The following is a 15,601-nucleotide window of genomic DNA, read 5'->3' on the forward strand; positions in this document are numbered from 1 at the left end:
CTGTAGCTTTGAATTAGTTGGTCAAGGCTTGTCAAATGAGTGAAGTTTATTAATTCAACCTCATTCTTTCTCTGTTGCTTTAGGACCCTTTGTGGAGGAGTTGTTTGAAGTGACATCCTGTTATTTCCCTATTGATTTTACCCCTGTAAGTAGCATCTTTTATTCCTTTGTTCATTCATTCATTTATTTAAATATTCATTGAGCACCTGCTCTCCACCAGTCCCAGCTCTAGGCATTGAGGGTATAGCAATGAACAAAAGAGAAAATCCCTGTCCTTAGGAACTTAATAGTAAACTGGAAAGTGGAGAAGCACTTGCTATCAGAGGAACGATTTAATCCAACAGGTGTTTAGGGGCATCCTTAAGATCTTTACCGTTGTACTTAGTGCTGAGGGCTACAGGATTGTAAAACATGGTTCTTGCCCTTGAACGTTGAAACATTTAAGTAACAATATGAGATTATGGACCAAAACAAGTGATGCTATAGCTTTTCAGAGAAGACAGAGTTCAGTATGAGCTAGAGTAGGCGGGAACTGACCTCACAGATAAGATAGATAGGATTTCAGTTGATTTCTGAGAGATGCTTAGGATATGATCCTGGAGTCCAGGGGGGCATCTCAGGCAATAGAAACAAATTGGCAAAACAAGACACATTTCAGCACAGTATGTACAGGAGGTGTTTGCTCTGACCCCCTTGGACCTTCTCATTCTGCATCTTAATTTCCCTTCTATTTCCATATACTCAGGGTCTCATTACTGCAGCATTAGTAGCTTGGAAGAAATGAAATGAGTTATATCACAGCATACCAAACACTATCTGAGTATTGATGCTCATTGCCTTTAAAGTTATACAGCCATCTTTGCCACAGAGAATTTCATACCAGCTTATTCCAGTTGACATTGTGTGGCTTGGAACCACCTCTCTCCTGAAATTCTTTTAATTTCTTTTGTATTCGGTATCACTATTTCTAACTCAGAACTTACATCTTTGAAATCTTGAAAGCTTTTTGTTAGGTTGCCAGACTTCTCTGCTTTTGCTTTATTTTATTTTGTCTTGCTTCTGAGAAGGTAAAACATTCACATGATTCAAAATCCAAAAGGTGAAAAAAATCTACCTATCAAGTTTCTTTCTTTGTCAGCTACTTTTACCAGTTATGTCTGTACAGAGCTTTTTTCATTCACATATAAGCAAGTGATTTATATCTCCCTCTACCCCAAAATGGAGAACATATATATACTTTTCCTGTACTTTGCCTTTTTCACAGCGTAGCAGTATATCTTGGAAAGTGTTGTGTGTCAGTATATAAATTAGCTCTTTATTCTCTGTGGCTGTGTAATATTCCTTTGCACAGAAATAGCTAATTAATTTCACTGGTCAACTGTGGGATAAGGTTGGTTGCCAATCTTTTTCTGTTATAAGCAATGCTGCAGTTTACATACCCTGTACATATATCATTTCACATGTATATGGGTCTAACAACAGGATAAATTCATAAAAGTAGACTTGTTGGAATATATGCATCTATAATTTGAGGGCAAGGAAGAGTGTGTCACTTATTTTTTTTGAAAGGTAATACAAATGAGCATGGTTCAACATGGAAAGGATAAAGAATTAAGCCTCTATATACCCCTTTACAGCCACCACACATTTTCCCTTTAGAGATAATCACTGCTCCCAACAGGTTATGTATTTTCTCAGAGATATTCTAGGCAAAACAAGGTTATAGATAATGATAAGAGATTCTCTCTTTTAGCAGATTTTTGTGTATTCTGCACTGTAGTCTATGGGGAGCAGAAAGCTCTTGTCAATTGAAATAGAGACACCTTGCCCTGACCAGTGTGGCTTAGTTGATTGGAATGTTGACCTTTTTGGAGTGCCAAAAAGGTCACTGGTTCAATTCCTGTTCAGGGCACATACCCAGGTTGTGGGTTTGATCCCTGGTCAGGGCATGTACAGGAGGCAACCCATTGATGTTTCTCTCTCACATTGATATTTCTCTCTCTCTCTCCCCGTCCCCTCCCACCCCTCTCTCTCCCCCCCGACCCCCTTTCCACTCCCTTCAAAAGCAATGAAAATAATGTCCTCTGGTGTGGACTTAAAAAAAAAAATAGAGACACCTGGCTTTTAGTGTCAAACTATTTGTGTTAGAAATATTTTTTATGGTTTTATCAATCCATTTTGGCCATATGCCATCGTCCTAGTGGACCACATTGATATAAGTGTGGTTCCTTGACTTTCACTATACAAGGATGCTCCCTCTAGAGCAGGAGATGCAAACTTCTTCTGTAAAGGGATGGATAATATTTATTTTAGGCTTTGCATACCATCTGGTCTCTCTTGCAACTCCTTAATTCTGTTGTTCTAGCACAAAAACAGCCCAGACAGTGGAATATGGTACAGTGGTTTTATTGCAATAAAACTTAACTTATGTAGTCAATAATATTGCAGTAACTATATATATTGCCAGGTAGGTACTAGAAATATCAGGACTACACTTTGTAAAGTATGTGATTGTCTAACCACTATGCTATATACCTAAAACCAATACAAAATAATATTGCAAGCAAACTGTAATTAGAGAATAAAAATTTTTTAAACTTAATTTATGGATATATGAATTTCAGTTTCATATAATTTCATGTTACAAGTATTATTATTCTTGATGTTTTTCAGCCATTTAAAAAATGTGAAAGCTATTCTTAATTTGGCCCGTACAATCTCAGCTGGTTGCTTCCTACTCCTCTTGCGGAGTAGATACTGACTTTCCCTTCACTTCATCCTAGAGATTCCTTTATCCTTTCTCTTGGATCAGATTGTCTTATTTCCTGTGTTCACGTATGTCTTATTTTATGGTTTTCTCCCTCATTTTGGTGGTGTGCGTCTTTTGTTAGCCTCCTGAGAGAGTATACATAAAAGTGAAAAGGTTTTAGATTTTGTGAATCTGAAAGGTCTTCATTCTTTTCTCCCACTTAGTAATAACATCGGTATAAAATTCAAGAGTGGAAATTCTTTTCCTCCAAGATTTTAAAGGCATTTCTTCACTTATCTCTAATTTTCAGTTCCATAGAGAAGTCTAAATTCCTTCTGATTCATACACCTTTGTATTTACTTTTCCCCCTCCTTTCCAGAAGCTTTTAAGTTTGATTTTTGCCCCCATATACTGGAATTTCACAGTGATGTTCCTTACTGTGGGTCTGTTTTTATGCATTGTATTTGACACTTGGTAGGCCCTACCAATCGAGAAATTCATGTCCTTTAGCCCTGAGAAATTTTCTTGTGTTTCTTCCCCTCTATTTCTTTTGTTCCTGTATTTCTTTTATTTCAAACTCCTATTAATCTTTTGTTAGGCCTCTGAATCTCTTACCTTTTCTTTCATATTTTCAACCTCTATTTTTGTCATTTTATGAGAATTGTACAATTTTATATTTTCTATCGGTCAAGCCATAAACAGAAACCACTTTGGTATTTAAAACAGAAATAATGCAATAAATTGTTTATACAAGTGATGAAAGAACTGAGGAGCCAAAAATGAGGCAACCCAGAGATTATCAATAGCAGGAAGAAATTACCACCCCTAGGCTGGAGGGACAAAGGAAAGAGTTGATGTTACTGGATCCCAGGGCCTGAGAGTATTTAACAAAAACTGGAAGTAGCGTGGGCCCGTCGGTGAGAAGTGCAGCCGTGAAAGAGATACTATCAATGCTGCAGGTGCCAACACAGTCAGAGGGATGGGAAGAAATACCCTGACTTTTCCCTTCTGCGCTGCATTCTTCTCCAAAGTGTCTCACATTGGCTGAGCCCAAGCCCATATGGGAGCCTGGGAAATGCGGCCTGCAGTGGTCAGCCCGAGGAATGGACCTGAGGACAGAAGAAGCACATCACCCTGCAACCCCTATTGATTTTTTTTTCATTTCTGCCTTCATGCTTTGGATTTCCAAGATCCTTTTGTTGTTGATAGTCTCTGAATGTGTTTTTTTCCTTGGGCGGGGGGGAGGGGGGGAGAAGGGCTGTTACAGCATTCTGTTCTGATTTAATTCATAGATGAGTTATTTTATCCTTTTTTAAAATATTGATATATTGTTTTTAAATATTTCTTCTCCCCACATATGTGATCTTTGTTTCCTCCAAGTTTTCTTCAGTTTATTTTGGTCTTTATTTCCAGGTTAGAGGCTTTCTTAGATAATTGGTAATCCTTACGAGTTTGCACATGTTTCCAAGTGCGGGTCATAAAAAGATCAAAGTGGGAGCTCAGAGCACGTGGGACGGGCTCGTCGAGCTGAGCTTCACTGCAGAAGGGCTTATGCGGACAGTCTGGAGAACCTCCAGTGTGTTCTCTTTTGGGGGGCTAGTCAGGTTCTTCCAGAAAAAGACCTTAGATTTACCTAGAGAAGAGGTCTGGCTACAAGCAGATGGGGTGTAAAAGCTAGAAAACTTTAGCACTCAGTACCACATTACTTGGACCTCCTTTTTTGGTACAGCACCCAGGCTGTCAACTACACTTATGTTTCCAAGACTGGAAATCTTCTCCTACCCTCTCCAGAGAGTTAAACCTTCAGATGCTTCAATTAGGGGAGAGTTGAGAGGCAATCTAGGAGGTCAGGGCGCTTCTCTAATCCCACTCCCAATGCCAGAGGTACCTCGTGCTGCCAGTTAAGCTTTCCAAGGATTGTGTGTGGGCGGTTATACAGCTTGCCCCCCACCTGCTGGGGATTCTGGTTTTTGGCTCTGCTCAGTTGTTTTCTTCTTACCCATCTGCTTTTCACCTTCTCAGATTTTATTGCTAATATATCTCTTACCCTGTTCTTTTCAACCTTTAACTCAATATCTTTTAAAAAGAAAAGAAAATCCCTTTAATTGTATTTTTCATGGGGTTTCTAAAAAGGAAAAGAAAACTCTGGTGCACATTTTCAGTCTGCCATCTTGATGCAGAAACTATCAATGCTTTTTTATATTGCCAGAATTACAGCTTTTTTTATGAGTAAAAAAATTAATAAAAATGTCCCTCAAAGGGGGGGTTCTAAATAAATTGTGACTCAACCACACAGTGCAATAGTATCAACCACTAAAACTAATATTATGAAAAACTAATACCATGGAAGAATGTTCCTAATGTGTTAAGTGAAAACATAGATTATAAATTATGTGTACAGAACAGTCACATTTTCTAAAAGTGTATGTTTTAAAGGGAAACAGTGTCCACTAACACATAGTCATAATACATATACACAGAAAAGAAAGCAATGCACCAGAAAGTTAATGGTGCTTATCTCTGAGAAGACAGATCAGATAGAAACTGTGATCACATAAAAAAATAAATGCTCCAAAGACAAACATTCCCCAGGAATACATAAAAGTGAGCATGTCTTCCTGCTGGAGCCTTAATGCCATGCTATTCTGCCAGACTGGGTATAAATATCACCCTGTTCTCCGGTTGTTAGGTTCAAGCCTGTGTCCAAAGATCTATACAGACCCATTGCCCTTCTCCTTTTTCCAGCCACCTAATGATCCCTATGGTATCCAGAGAGAAGATCTCATCCTGAGTCTCCGAGCTGTGCTGGCTTCTACACCACGATTTGCTGAGGTGGGTCTAGCCATGGTTAGGGTGTGTAGCTTCAGCTCATAGAAGGCCCTGAACAAAGAACAGTGGAAGCATGTGGGAAAAGAAAGATCCAGTATATGCTTTAAGGTATGACATCCTGCAGGTGTCTTCAGGTTTGTGTGGCAAGTATCTCCAGACCTTCCATATAGAAAACTTTTCCATCTCTTCTTTACAATAGTAATCCAGCCCCTATTTAGAGCTATCTTTTAAAGTCTATAGATTTGCCAACCATTTTTCAGGTAACTGGGAGGCAGGAAGGTTGGTTTAAAGTCACAACTCTTGACTCCAGAATAGCCCCTTGGCATAGCATGTGCCCCTGGGGACAGGTAGCAGTAGGACTGTGGTTGGCCTTGGTAAGGCTGCAGTACTACCTATCTCAGACTTCAGTTCTTCCGTCTCCCCCACAGTTCCTGCTGCCTCTGCTAATTGAGAAGGTGGATTCCGAGATTCTGAGTGCCAAGCTAGATTCTTTGCAGACTCTGGTGAGTAGTTTTTCTTCTTCCAGGGTCCAGCTGCCTTTAGACAAACAGGTTGCTAAGGGATTGTAGATTTTTGGAGAGCCAGGACACGGGTCAGTGGGCCTGAAAAGAGGAATACCAGGATCTGGACCTACATGTTGGCCTAAAGGTCCCAGCTGCATACTGTGTTGTTTTGTAGTAACTGAGTTGCAGCCAAGGAAAGGCTGACCAAGGTTCCTTCTTGGTGCTTATTTTTCATTGTTGAGGGTGAACACCTATTTTTCTTGCCCTGGGTATTATGATTATAAAATCTTGCTGATTATTCTGCTGAGAGCCGGGCTTCAGATGCCATTATGCTGAGGTACCTGCATATCTGAGGAAGTCTGAGTGTGTAGACGGTTGATACCTGAGCTTTTTTGGCAGAATGCTTGCTGTACTGTGTATGGACAGAAGGAGCTGAAGGACTTCCTCCCCAGCCTTTGGGTTTCTATCCGCAGAGAGGTGAGTGTTACTTAGGTAAATCCACTATTGTTAACTCCCAGTTGTCAGACGTTAGGGGAAATAATACACTCTCTTGAGCTGTACCTGGTCATTCAACAGGCAAGCAGTGGGCATACTTCTAGTTGAATGACAAGGGAGAGAGTCCCTGTGTGAGGGTCAGCTGCCTGGTGATAGCCCTTAATCACCTTTGCACAGTGCCCACTTCCTGTCCATCCATAGTAAGGAGCATAGTCATGGTGCCTATGGCACCATGCCAAGTAGAGGGAGAGAGGAAGACACCCAAGATAAGGAATCCCAGTGGTGGCTCAAAGATGGCAATCTGTTTCTCAAAAGTATGTATATGAATTCCAGTGGGACTAAGGACTTGGTGAGAATACACCAATTAAGAATTAACTCATTTGAGGTATTAGTTTTTATTGCTGTGCCTTAAAGCTTCTTAACCTCCCCCCTGCCCAAGAAAATAGGCAGTGGGTGGGTGGGGTCCCTCTTGGTGCAGACTCACCTCAGTAGCCATGGGATCCCTCCCTGACAGGTGTTCCAGACGGCAAGTGAGCGGGTGGAGGCCGAGGGCCTGGCGGCCCTCCACTCCCTGACTGCGTGTTTGTCTCGCTCTGTGCTGAGGGCTGATGCTGAGGACCTCCTTGACTTCTTCCTTAGCAACATTCTACAGGGTAATGGGGCCATGGAAGTCAGAAAAGGGAGCGAACAGAACAGAGAGAAATTTCTTAAAGGCCAGTGACCTTTCATGTGTAGCCCTACCATGTTGAATGATTTGGGATATGAAATCCTACTTTGAATTTAAAAAAAAATTCAGTGGTAACTGCTAGCAAACTGTCTCAGGTCTCAGCGTCCAGCCTTTACGGACTGCAGGGAAAGCAGGCATCGTTCAGCCTACTCCCAGGTATGTGATATGCTGCCTCTCCAGACTGCAGGCACCATCTGTGTGAACCGGACATGAAACTGGTGTGGCCTAGTGCCAAACTGTTGCAGGCAGCTGCAGGTGCATCTGCCCGGGCCTGTGACCACATCACCGGCAACGTACTGCCTTTGCTGCTGGAACAGTTCCACAAGCACAGTCAGGTAAGGGAGCATAGTCTTTTGGGAAAACGATGAGATCCTTGCTAGGATCCCTTTCTCACAGAGAGAGCTAAGCTTTGAGCTTAGGCCTAGATAGTATATTTTAGGTTTGCTCCTATTAGCTGCTGCTGGTTCCCTTGTTTACTCTTCCTGACACTTAGTAAAAGAATAATGTACCCTACTTAGTAGCAGGACTGAAATCCTTCAACATACAGGGTTGGGCAAAAGGGGGTTTATAGCTTGGACTGGTGTGGCTCAGTGGGTTGAGCATTGTCCCTTGAACCAAAAGGGTGTTAGTTCAATTTCTGGTCAGGACCCATGCCCGGGTTGCAGTCCAGGTCCCCAGTTGGGGGCGTGCAAGAGGCAACCAATTGATATTTCACACATCCATGTTTCTCTCCCTCTCTTTCTCCCTCCCTTCCCCCACTCTACAAATAAGTAAAATCTTTTTTCAAGTAGATTTACAATTGTTCATATAGAATACAATAATTAATAAATAATAATACAAGAATGAACTTTGTGTGTACTCACAACTTTTGTAAACCTACTTTTGCCCCTGCCCTGTATTCTTGGACTCTAATATCCCTTAAAACATTACAGAGCAACCAGCGGCGGACAATCCTTGAAATGATCCTGGGTTTCCTAAAGCTACAGCAGAAGTGGAGCTGTGAAGACAAGGGTAAGGTCACCTTCCAGAGCAGGCAGAGAGTACCATGGACAAGTGATCGAGAACAGTGGTCCTGTCGTTGTGAGGTTTTAGCATAAAAAACCCAAAACACTTAGTGGATGGTCCAGTTTATTTTTGTCCCAGTGTACTTGGACATTCAGTGGATTAAGCTCTTTAAATCTTCCCTGAATTGTCTTTAACATCACTGCTGAATTGGGGCTTCCCTCTGACCTGGACTGTCTCTCCCCAGGTGAAAGGCCTCTGAGTGGCTTCAAGGACCAGCTTTGCTCACTGGTGTTCACGGCCCTGACAGACCCCAACGCCCAGCTTCAGCTTGTTGGCATCCGTACTCTCACTGTCTTGGGTGCCCAACCAGGTACACTTAAGAGAGACAAAAGAGAGGGGTACTAGTCCCTTTCTTACGATTTTCTGTCTTAAGTGAAAAGAAGTCCTAATTCCCTTGTTCTCACTAAAACCCTGGTGGACTGGGGATTTCTGGTGGAACTTTTAGAAGGTTGTGGTGGCTATAGGGAAAGAAAGATGTGGTTCGTGTTCCCTTCTGCCACAGATCTCATGTCTCCTGGGGACTTGGAGCTGGCAGTGGGGCACCTCTACAGACTGAGCTTCCTAGAGGAGGATTCCCAGAGTTGGTGAGAATCCAAAGAGCGAGACTTCCAACCCGTGGCTTTCCCTAGGGGCAGTGGGCTCTGGCTGCCAGGTGGTTGGAGAATTGGAACTATTCTCTTTTCTCTGGCATTAAGAATCCTTGTCCAGGTACTTGAGTCCCACTCTTCAGCAAGGTGGCCTCAGGAGACCATTCCTGAATCTGCCTAATAGTAGGCCAAGGCTCAGCTAATGCTCATCTTCTCTGTGCTCCCAGCAGGGCGGCAGCACTGGAAGCATCAGAAACCCTGACCACTCTTTACCCTGTGGCCTTCAGCAGCCACCTAGTGCCCAAGCTTGCCGAGGAGCTGTGCGTGGGTACGTGTTTCTCATCTTCTGTGACCCACCTCTTCCCAAGGAGGCTCAAGGTCCTTCATGCTTGTCATCACCCAGTGAAGCCTTGTCTCCTGGGTTGCTTTCAGGGGAGTTGGATTTGGCCAAACGGGATGGGCCCACCAAATGCTCCCGGCATCTGCGCTGTCTACAAGCCTTGTCAGCTGTATCAACCCATCCCAGCATTGTCAAGGAGACCCTGCCTCTGCTGCTGCAGCATCTGTGCCACATGAACAAAGGTAACTACCAGGACTGGACATCAAGGAGCTGGGCTGAATGGGGAGCTGTGGTCAGGTTTGGAGGTGATGCCTCTAAGGCAGTAATTCTAGTGGTGGCTGCACAAAGAATCATGTGGGAACTCTCAAAATACTGCCTGGGCCTCATTCTGTCCAACTAAATCTATCTGTGAGGAAGGATGGGACTTGGGCAACAGTAATTATTAAGAGTGCCCATTGATTTTCATGTGGAGCCAGAATTGAAAAGTACCACTCTTAAGGCCATGCTTCTCAAAATGTAGTCCATGGACCAACAGCGTGGGCATCATCTGAGAGCTTGTTAGATGTGCAGAATCTTGGGCCCCATTGATCAGAATCTGCATTTTAGCAGGATCTCTGGGTAACTTATACACACTCTCTCGTTTAAGAGTGTCATATGCTTCAAGGCATAAGTGACTGCGGCAATTGGCACTACAAACCTATACATGCTCACCATGGGCCCTCTCTAGTTCCCATGTTCCCTGCTTTGCATTGCCCAGTCTTTGTGGTAGGCCCAGTCAACAATGGATGATCTACTGTTCCACAGTAGAAAGAACATGACTCAGAGTGTGGCCTGGGTTACATTCCTGGCTTTGCACTTTCTGTGACCCTGGAAATACCACTGGTAGTTTCATTGAGTCTCCACATCCTCTATAAAATGGGGGAAATGATCTTTCTTGAGTAATGAAAAGTGCAAAAATGTGTATGAATATTTCTGCTGCAGAGCCTGGCATAGAGCAGGTCTCAGCTCCAAAAATAAGTGAAAAACACCCCCCAAAATAAAATGAATTGGTTCTTTAGTAAGACGCTCTTGATCACTCACCTTTATTCTTTCCATCTGCTCTATCTGAAATACCTAGAAGTACTTTTAGGAAAACCTTACGGAGCATTCTTTCTCACCACACAGGGAATGTGGTTGCAGGACCAACTGAAGTTATTGCTGTCTGTCAGAGCCTCCAACAGGTAGCAGAAAAATGCCAGCTGGACCCAGAAAGCTGCTGGTATTTCCATCAGACAACTATACCTTGCCTGCTTGCCTTGGCTGTGCAGGCTTCCATGCCAGGTAACTTTCTCCACCTCACCTCCCAATCTCCTCTAGACTTCAGGCTTCCACTAGTGTTGAACAGCACTGCCACCCTTGGGGTTTTGCTGGTATTGCATTTCGTACCACCAGAGGCTTAAGATTTCACTTCAAGCAATGGGTGCTAACTGACCAACAGCACGAACCAAAGTGCATTAGTGTTAGCAATGCTTGAAAGGATGCACACCTTTTTCCTGCTTAATTGCTATGTAATTAGTTAAAATAAATCTCTAGAGTTAAGTAGACCTGGTTAGGTTTCATCTTTAACTCCACCACTCACTAACTTGGGTGAAGATATTTAGCCTTTTTAAGCTCTATTTTCTCCTTATAAGGGGAGATAAAGAGAAGTATTTATATCACAGGGTGGTTGCTAATGAATAAGTAAGATAAGACATAGTAGCTGGCAACTTAGTAATGTATATAGGTATCATAGTTCAATATATTGTAGCTGCTGTAATAATGAGGACATGAGATAAGCCCATATTATCTTTTAGGAGTTTGAAAAGGCCAACATAACTATTTCTGATGTTAAGAGCGTTCATATTAGCTGGCCTTATTTTCCATTATTGCCCAGTGTAAGGACTGCGCACAGAGTTCTCGAGAGCTCTCTGGCCCATGTTAGACTGCTCCTGCTCTGGTGCCTTGCTGGTTCCCTTGTCTGCAGCACTACTACAGGGCAGGTTAGGAACCACTGCTGTTGTGACTAGACTCGGGCTCCAGTCGTGACGACAGGACCTGACCATCTCCCCCACAAGCTTAGCTATGTGCTTTGTGTGTGTGTGTGTGTGTGTGCATTGATTTTGCAGAAGAGCACTCAGTTGTGAGAAAAGTGCTGTTGGAGGATGAGGTCTTGGCCGCCATGGTGTCTGTCATTAGCACTGCCACCACCCACTTAAGCCCTGAGTGAGTATAATGATGGATGTGGCTTAATCCTGGGGAGGATAGTAGTCTTGAAAGAAGCAGCAAGTAGCTGCCTCTGGGCTGTTCTTTTACCCAGAATCAAATGTGGAGGCAGCTATTTGTCTTGTCAATTTTGCTAGCAAAATAAGGGACCATAGGGGTGGGTGAGCCATGGACTGATGTGCATAAGAATCACCTGGGGAGCATTTTTTAAATATACAGAGTTCTCTCACTAGATTGTGAGCTCTAGAACAAGGATTTGATCTGTGTGGCTTGCTGCTCTATCACCAGGGCCTAGAATGGGAATGGTTGCTGGCATATAATATGTGCTGAATTAATAATTGCTGGATGTGTGAGCGATTGTGCTCTGACCCATTCATTGACTCCATGACTCTAACCGGACCCCCAGGGCTGCTTTACAACCCTGGCTCCTTAGTGACACCTAGTCCTCTACCCCTAGTTTAGCTGGACAGAGTGTCGCCCACATTGTGCCCCTCTTCTTGGATGGCAACATCTCCTTTCTACCTGAAAACAGCTTTCCTTGCAGATTCCAGCCATTCCAGGTGAGGGTCTGATAGATCAGATTGGGTAGAATCCTGGGATTTCTGTCTTTCTAATTTCTAGGGCTAATGTGGGATGGGTATCGGAGCAGATAAGCCTATTGCTGGCATGATAGGCTTGATTATGCTCTTCTTCCTTCATAGGATGGCTCCTCAGGACAGAGGAGGCTGGTTGCACTGCTTATGGCCTTTGTCTGCTCCTTGCCTCGAAATGTAAGTGGACACATGTGGAGAGTACCCGTGTGTAACCCTGACAAGGGGCAGTGGATGATGGGCTGAAATTTGTCACAGGCTTAAGTGTTGATCTATTTTCCCCACTGGAGAATGTGATTCTCATCCATCTGGTCCCTGCTGCCATTCTCTACTGGGTATCTCTTTGAATTCCAGTTTTCTCCGGGCCTGTTACATGACCATGTTTTCTGTAGGTGGAAATCCCTCAGCTGAATCAACTCATGCAGGAACTTTTAGGGCTGAGCTGCTGCCCTGGCTGTCCCTTCTCCTCCACTGCTGCTGCCAAGTGCTTTGCAGGACTCCTCAATAAGCACCCTGCAGGTACTGGAAGCCTCCCTGATGAAATCTTGAAGTTCAGTCTTCAAGTTTTAAAAAGGAGCTTGCTAGTAATACATATAATAGGGCTTCCCAGGGGACAGCCCTTGGGACAAGAGTTAAGACCAGAGTTGGGTAAAGCACTGCAGGACACAAGAAGATGAGGGGGTACAAGCAGAGTGTCTAGTTCTGTCATCCTACTCCCTGTTAGGGGTCATTCTTTATTAGAAGTGGACAACTCTTCAAATGCCAATATGCCTGTGCCACGAAGATACCAGGCTCTTGTGCTGGTGTTTCAGAGTTGAGTGGGCAAAACCCATAGCCAAATGACATTGTTCTTTCCTAATGGCTTCTCATGGAGCTCTGCATTGAAATGATTTATATCTTTCATTGTTAAAAAAGAAATATGTAGCCTTCACATCAGCATCTCCTTCCTCCTTTTTAGGGCAACAGCTGGATGAATTCCTACAGCTGGCTGTGGACAAAGTGGAGGCTGGGCTGGGCTCTGGGTCCTATCGTAGACAGGCCTTCACACTGCTGCTCTGGGTAAGGAGTTGGAATGGATTCTGGCTAAACAGACAGTTATGTCTGGTTAAATAAAATTTCTCCACTTGACCTGGAACCATAAGCATGCTTCTCAGGGTTTGGGGGTTTGAGTGTCATTCCCTAACCATTCTCTTCTCTGATTACAGGTAACGAAGGCCCTAGTGCTCAGGTATCATCCTCTCACCACCTGCCTTACAGACCGGGTAAGTCCATTCTGGAAACAAGGGAATCTAGGTCGTAAATAGGAACTTCCTGTTGTTCCTGTCCTCCCAGAATGTCTGCCATCCTTTTCTTGGGTATTTAAGATTCATCTCCCGATATACAAAGGCTCTCTTTTCTCCAGCTCATGGGCCTCCTGAGTGATCCAGAACTTGGCCCAGCAGCAGCTGATGGCTTCTCTCTGCTCATGTCTGACTGCACTGACGTACTGACTCGTGCAGGCCATGCTGAAGTGCGGATCATGTTCCGCCAGCGGTTCTTCACAGATAACGTGCCTGCTTTGGTCCAGGGCTTCCATGCGGCTCCCCAAGGTGAGGAGAGTCTAAGAGGCAGGCCCCACATTTATAGATCTCTCCTCTGCTCAGGTTTAGGACCTCATCAGTGCTTCTTCAGAGCAGTAGTGTGGTCTGTACCTAAAGGGCTCAACTTCCAGATTCTTGCTCCCCTCTTTTTCTTCTGTTCAGATTGGAGTTGAATTCCCAAGCTCTGTCTGAGCCGTTTCTCCCCTAAGCTTTTTCGTTTTTTACAGATGTGAAGCCAAATTACCTGAAAGGCCTGTCTCATGTACTTAACAGGCTGCCTAAGCCTGTGCTCTTGCCAGAGCTGCCCACGGTAAGCCTTGGAATCACAGCCTCTAAGTAGTGGACCAAGCCATTGTCCCCCAGCTAGGCTAAAGAGGGGAGGAGAAGCAGGCTTATCGTTCATGTGGTCATCCCTGCATTCCTGTGGCCCCGTAGCTGCTTTCCTTGCTGCTGGAGGCCCTGTCCTGTCCCGACTGTGTGGTCCAGCTCTCCACCCTCAGCTGCCTTCAGCCTCTTCTACTAGAAGCACCCCAAGTCATGAGTCTCCACGTTGACACCCTTGTTACCAAGTTCCTGAACCTCAGCTCTAGCCCTTCCATGGTATGTTGAGACCCAGCAATTTTTTTTTTCATTTTTTAAAACACTGATTGATTTTGAGAGAAAGGAAGGGAGAGCGAAACATCAATTTGTAATTCCATTTATTTATATGTTCATTGGTTGATTCTTGTATGTACCCTCACTGGGGATCAAACATGCAACCTTGGCATATAGGGACAACATTCTAACTGAGGTATCTGGCCAGGGCAAGCCCCAGCAACTTTTTGGCACCACAGCTCACCTTCTCAGGTCTCCACTCACCTCCTTATGGTTATGTTCCAGGCTGTTCGGATTGCTGCACTACAGTGTATGCACGCGCTCACTCGCCTGCCTACCCCTGTGGTGAGTACCTCACACGTTCCCATCTGGCCCAGAAACTTCTAAGAGCCAGAGAAGTACCTCTTTGCCTTAGTCAAGCATGACTGGCCACCCTGCTGTGTGATGGAGGTATGAACTGCAAGGTACAGATAGACAAGGGTTTGCCTGAATACATTACAACAGAATGGTCATCTGCCACCTAGCATCCTCTGGAATCCTTCAGAATACAAAGATTATTAGCTGTAGAGGCAGACAAGAGGCTTTTTTTTTTCCCATCATGTTGGTTGAAGAAGGCTAAGAGTAACCCTTTTTACTCCACAGCTGCTGCCGTACAAACCACAGGTGATCCGAGCCTTAGCCAAACCTCTGGATGACAAGAAGAGACTGGTCCGCAAGGAAGCAGTGTCAGCCAGGGGAGAATGGTGAGTTGCTAGGTCTTGGGGAGAGGGGACTGGAATGAGCCTCACCACTAATGCTGCCAACATTACTATTATCTTCAGGTTTCTGCTAGGAAGCCCTGGCAGCTGAGCCCTCAGTCCTGGCCTAGACTGGTCTGACAGTCTAACCTGGAGTTACTGACTATTGAGCCATCTTGCCAAGGCAGGGAGACCACTGGCCTCTGACTGCCTTTCCCACAGATACAGCATAAATGCTGGGCCTCTGCTGCACGGCTGTATGAGAAACAGGAATCCGGGTTTCTAATGGATTTGTGAAGTAACTGAGTGTGAGACTACCTGTGTTTGAAGAAGAATCTTAAGGCTCTTTCATATTTGTATGTCAGAAAAAGATGCTGCTGACGGGTGAATGCAAGTGAGTGTGGCCCTGAGGACCAGGGGTGGTGCCTGTATGTATATCTGCTGGAGAATAAAGATTTCTTTTGATACTGGGGCTGTCAGACATTCTTTCCCCTACCCCTGCCTCCACTTAGGCCTTAGCAGCATGTAACCAGAAGTGTCACTGTATAAGTTAGAAGGACAATA

At 44.3% G+C, this 15,601-nt stretch overlaps 1 protein-coding gene across 4 annotated transcripts in view; it reads left to right on the forward strand.

Moving 5' to 3' along the window:
• MMS19 (MMS19 cytosolic iron-sulfur assembly component) overlaps positions 1-15,507 on the forward strand; it is a 29,142-nt gene extending 13,635 nt beyond the window's left edge. Inside the window, exons 8-31 of one of the 4 annotated variants that reach the window (XM_037050809.1) lie at positions 84-145; positions 5,495-5,581; positions 6,007-6,081; positions 6,481-6,558; positions 7,091-7,229; positions 7,484-7,638; positions 8,236-8,314; positions 8,553-8,678; positions 8,871-8,952; positions 9,183-9,283; positions 9,364-9,537; positions 10,460-10,615; positions 11,440-11,536; positions 11,994-12,096; positions 12,238-12,306; positions 12,519-12,645; positions 13,085-13,185; positions 13,332-13,388; positions 13,529-13,715; positions 13,934-14,016; positions 14,142-14,306; positions 14,586-14,645; positions 14,943-15,043; positions 15,122-15,507. In XM_037050809.1, the coding sequence (XP_036906704.1) occupies positions 84-145; positions 5,495-5,581; positions 6,007-6,081; positions 6,481-6,558; positions 7,091-7,229; positions 7,484-7,638; positions 8,236-8,314; positions 8,553-8,678; positions 8,871-8,952; positions 9,183-9,283; positions 9,364-9,537; positions 10,460-10,615; positions 11,440-11,536; positions 11,994-12,096; positions 12,238-12,306; positions 12,519-12,645; positions 13,085-13,185; positions 13,332-13,388; positions 13,529-13,715; positions 13,934-14,016; positions 14,142-14,306; positions 14,586-14,645; positions 14,943-15,043; positions 15,122-15,149 (2,492 nt within the window). In that variant the 3' untranslated portion in view covers positions 15,150-15,507. The remainder of the gene's footprint in view (positions 1-83; positions 146-5,494; positions 5,582-6,006; positions 6,082-6,480; positions 6,559-7,090; positions 7,230-7,483; positions 7,639-8,235; positions 8,315-8,552; positions 8,679-8,870; positions 8,953-9,182; positions 9,284-9,363; positions 9,538-10,459; positions 10,616-11,439; positions 11,537-11,993; positions 12,097-12,237; positions 12,307-12,518; positions 12,646-13,084; positions 13,186-13,331; positions 13,389-13,528; positions 13,716-13,933; positions 14,017-14,141; positions 14,307-14,585; positions 14,646-14,942; positions 15,044-15,121) is intronic. The other 3 variants (XM_037050810.1, XM_037050812.1, XM_037050811.1) reach the window with 3 other exon arrangements.
• Positions 15,508-15,601: the final 94 nt, after the last annotated feature.

The sequence above is a fragment of the Sturnira hondurensis genome, unplaced genomic scaffold, assembly GCF_014824575.4.
Source record: "Sturnira hondurensis isolate 20B ecotype Veracruz unplaced genomic scaffold, ASM1482457v3 Scaffold0006849, whole genome shotgun sequence".
NCBI lineage: Eukaryota > Metazoa > Chordata > Mammalia > Chiroptera > Phyllostomidae > Sturnira > Sturnira hondurensis.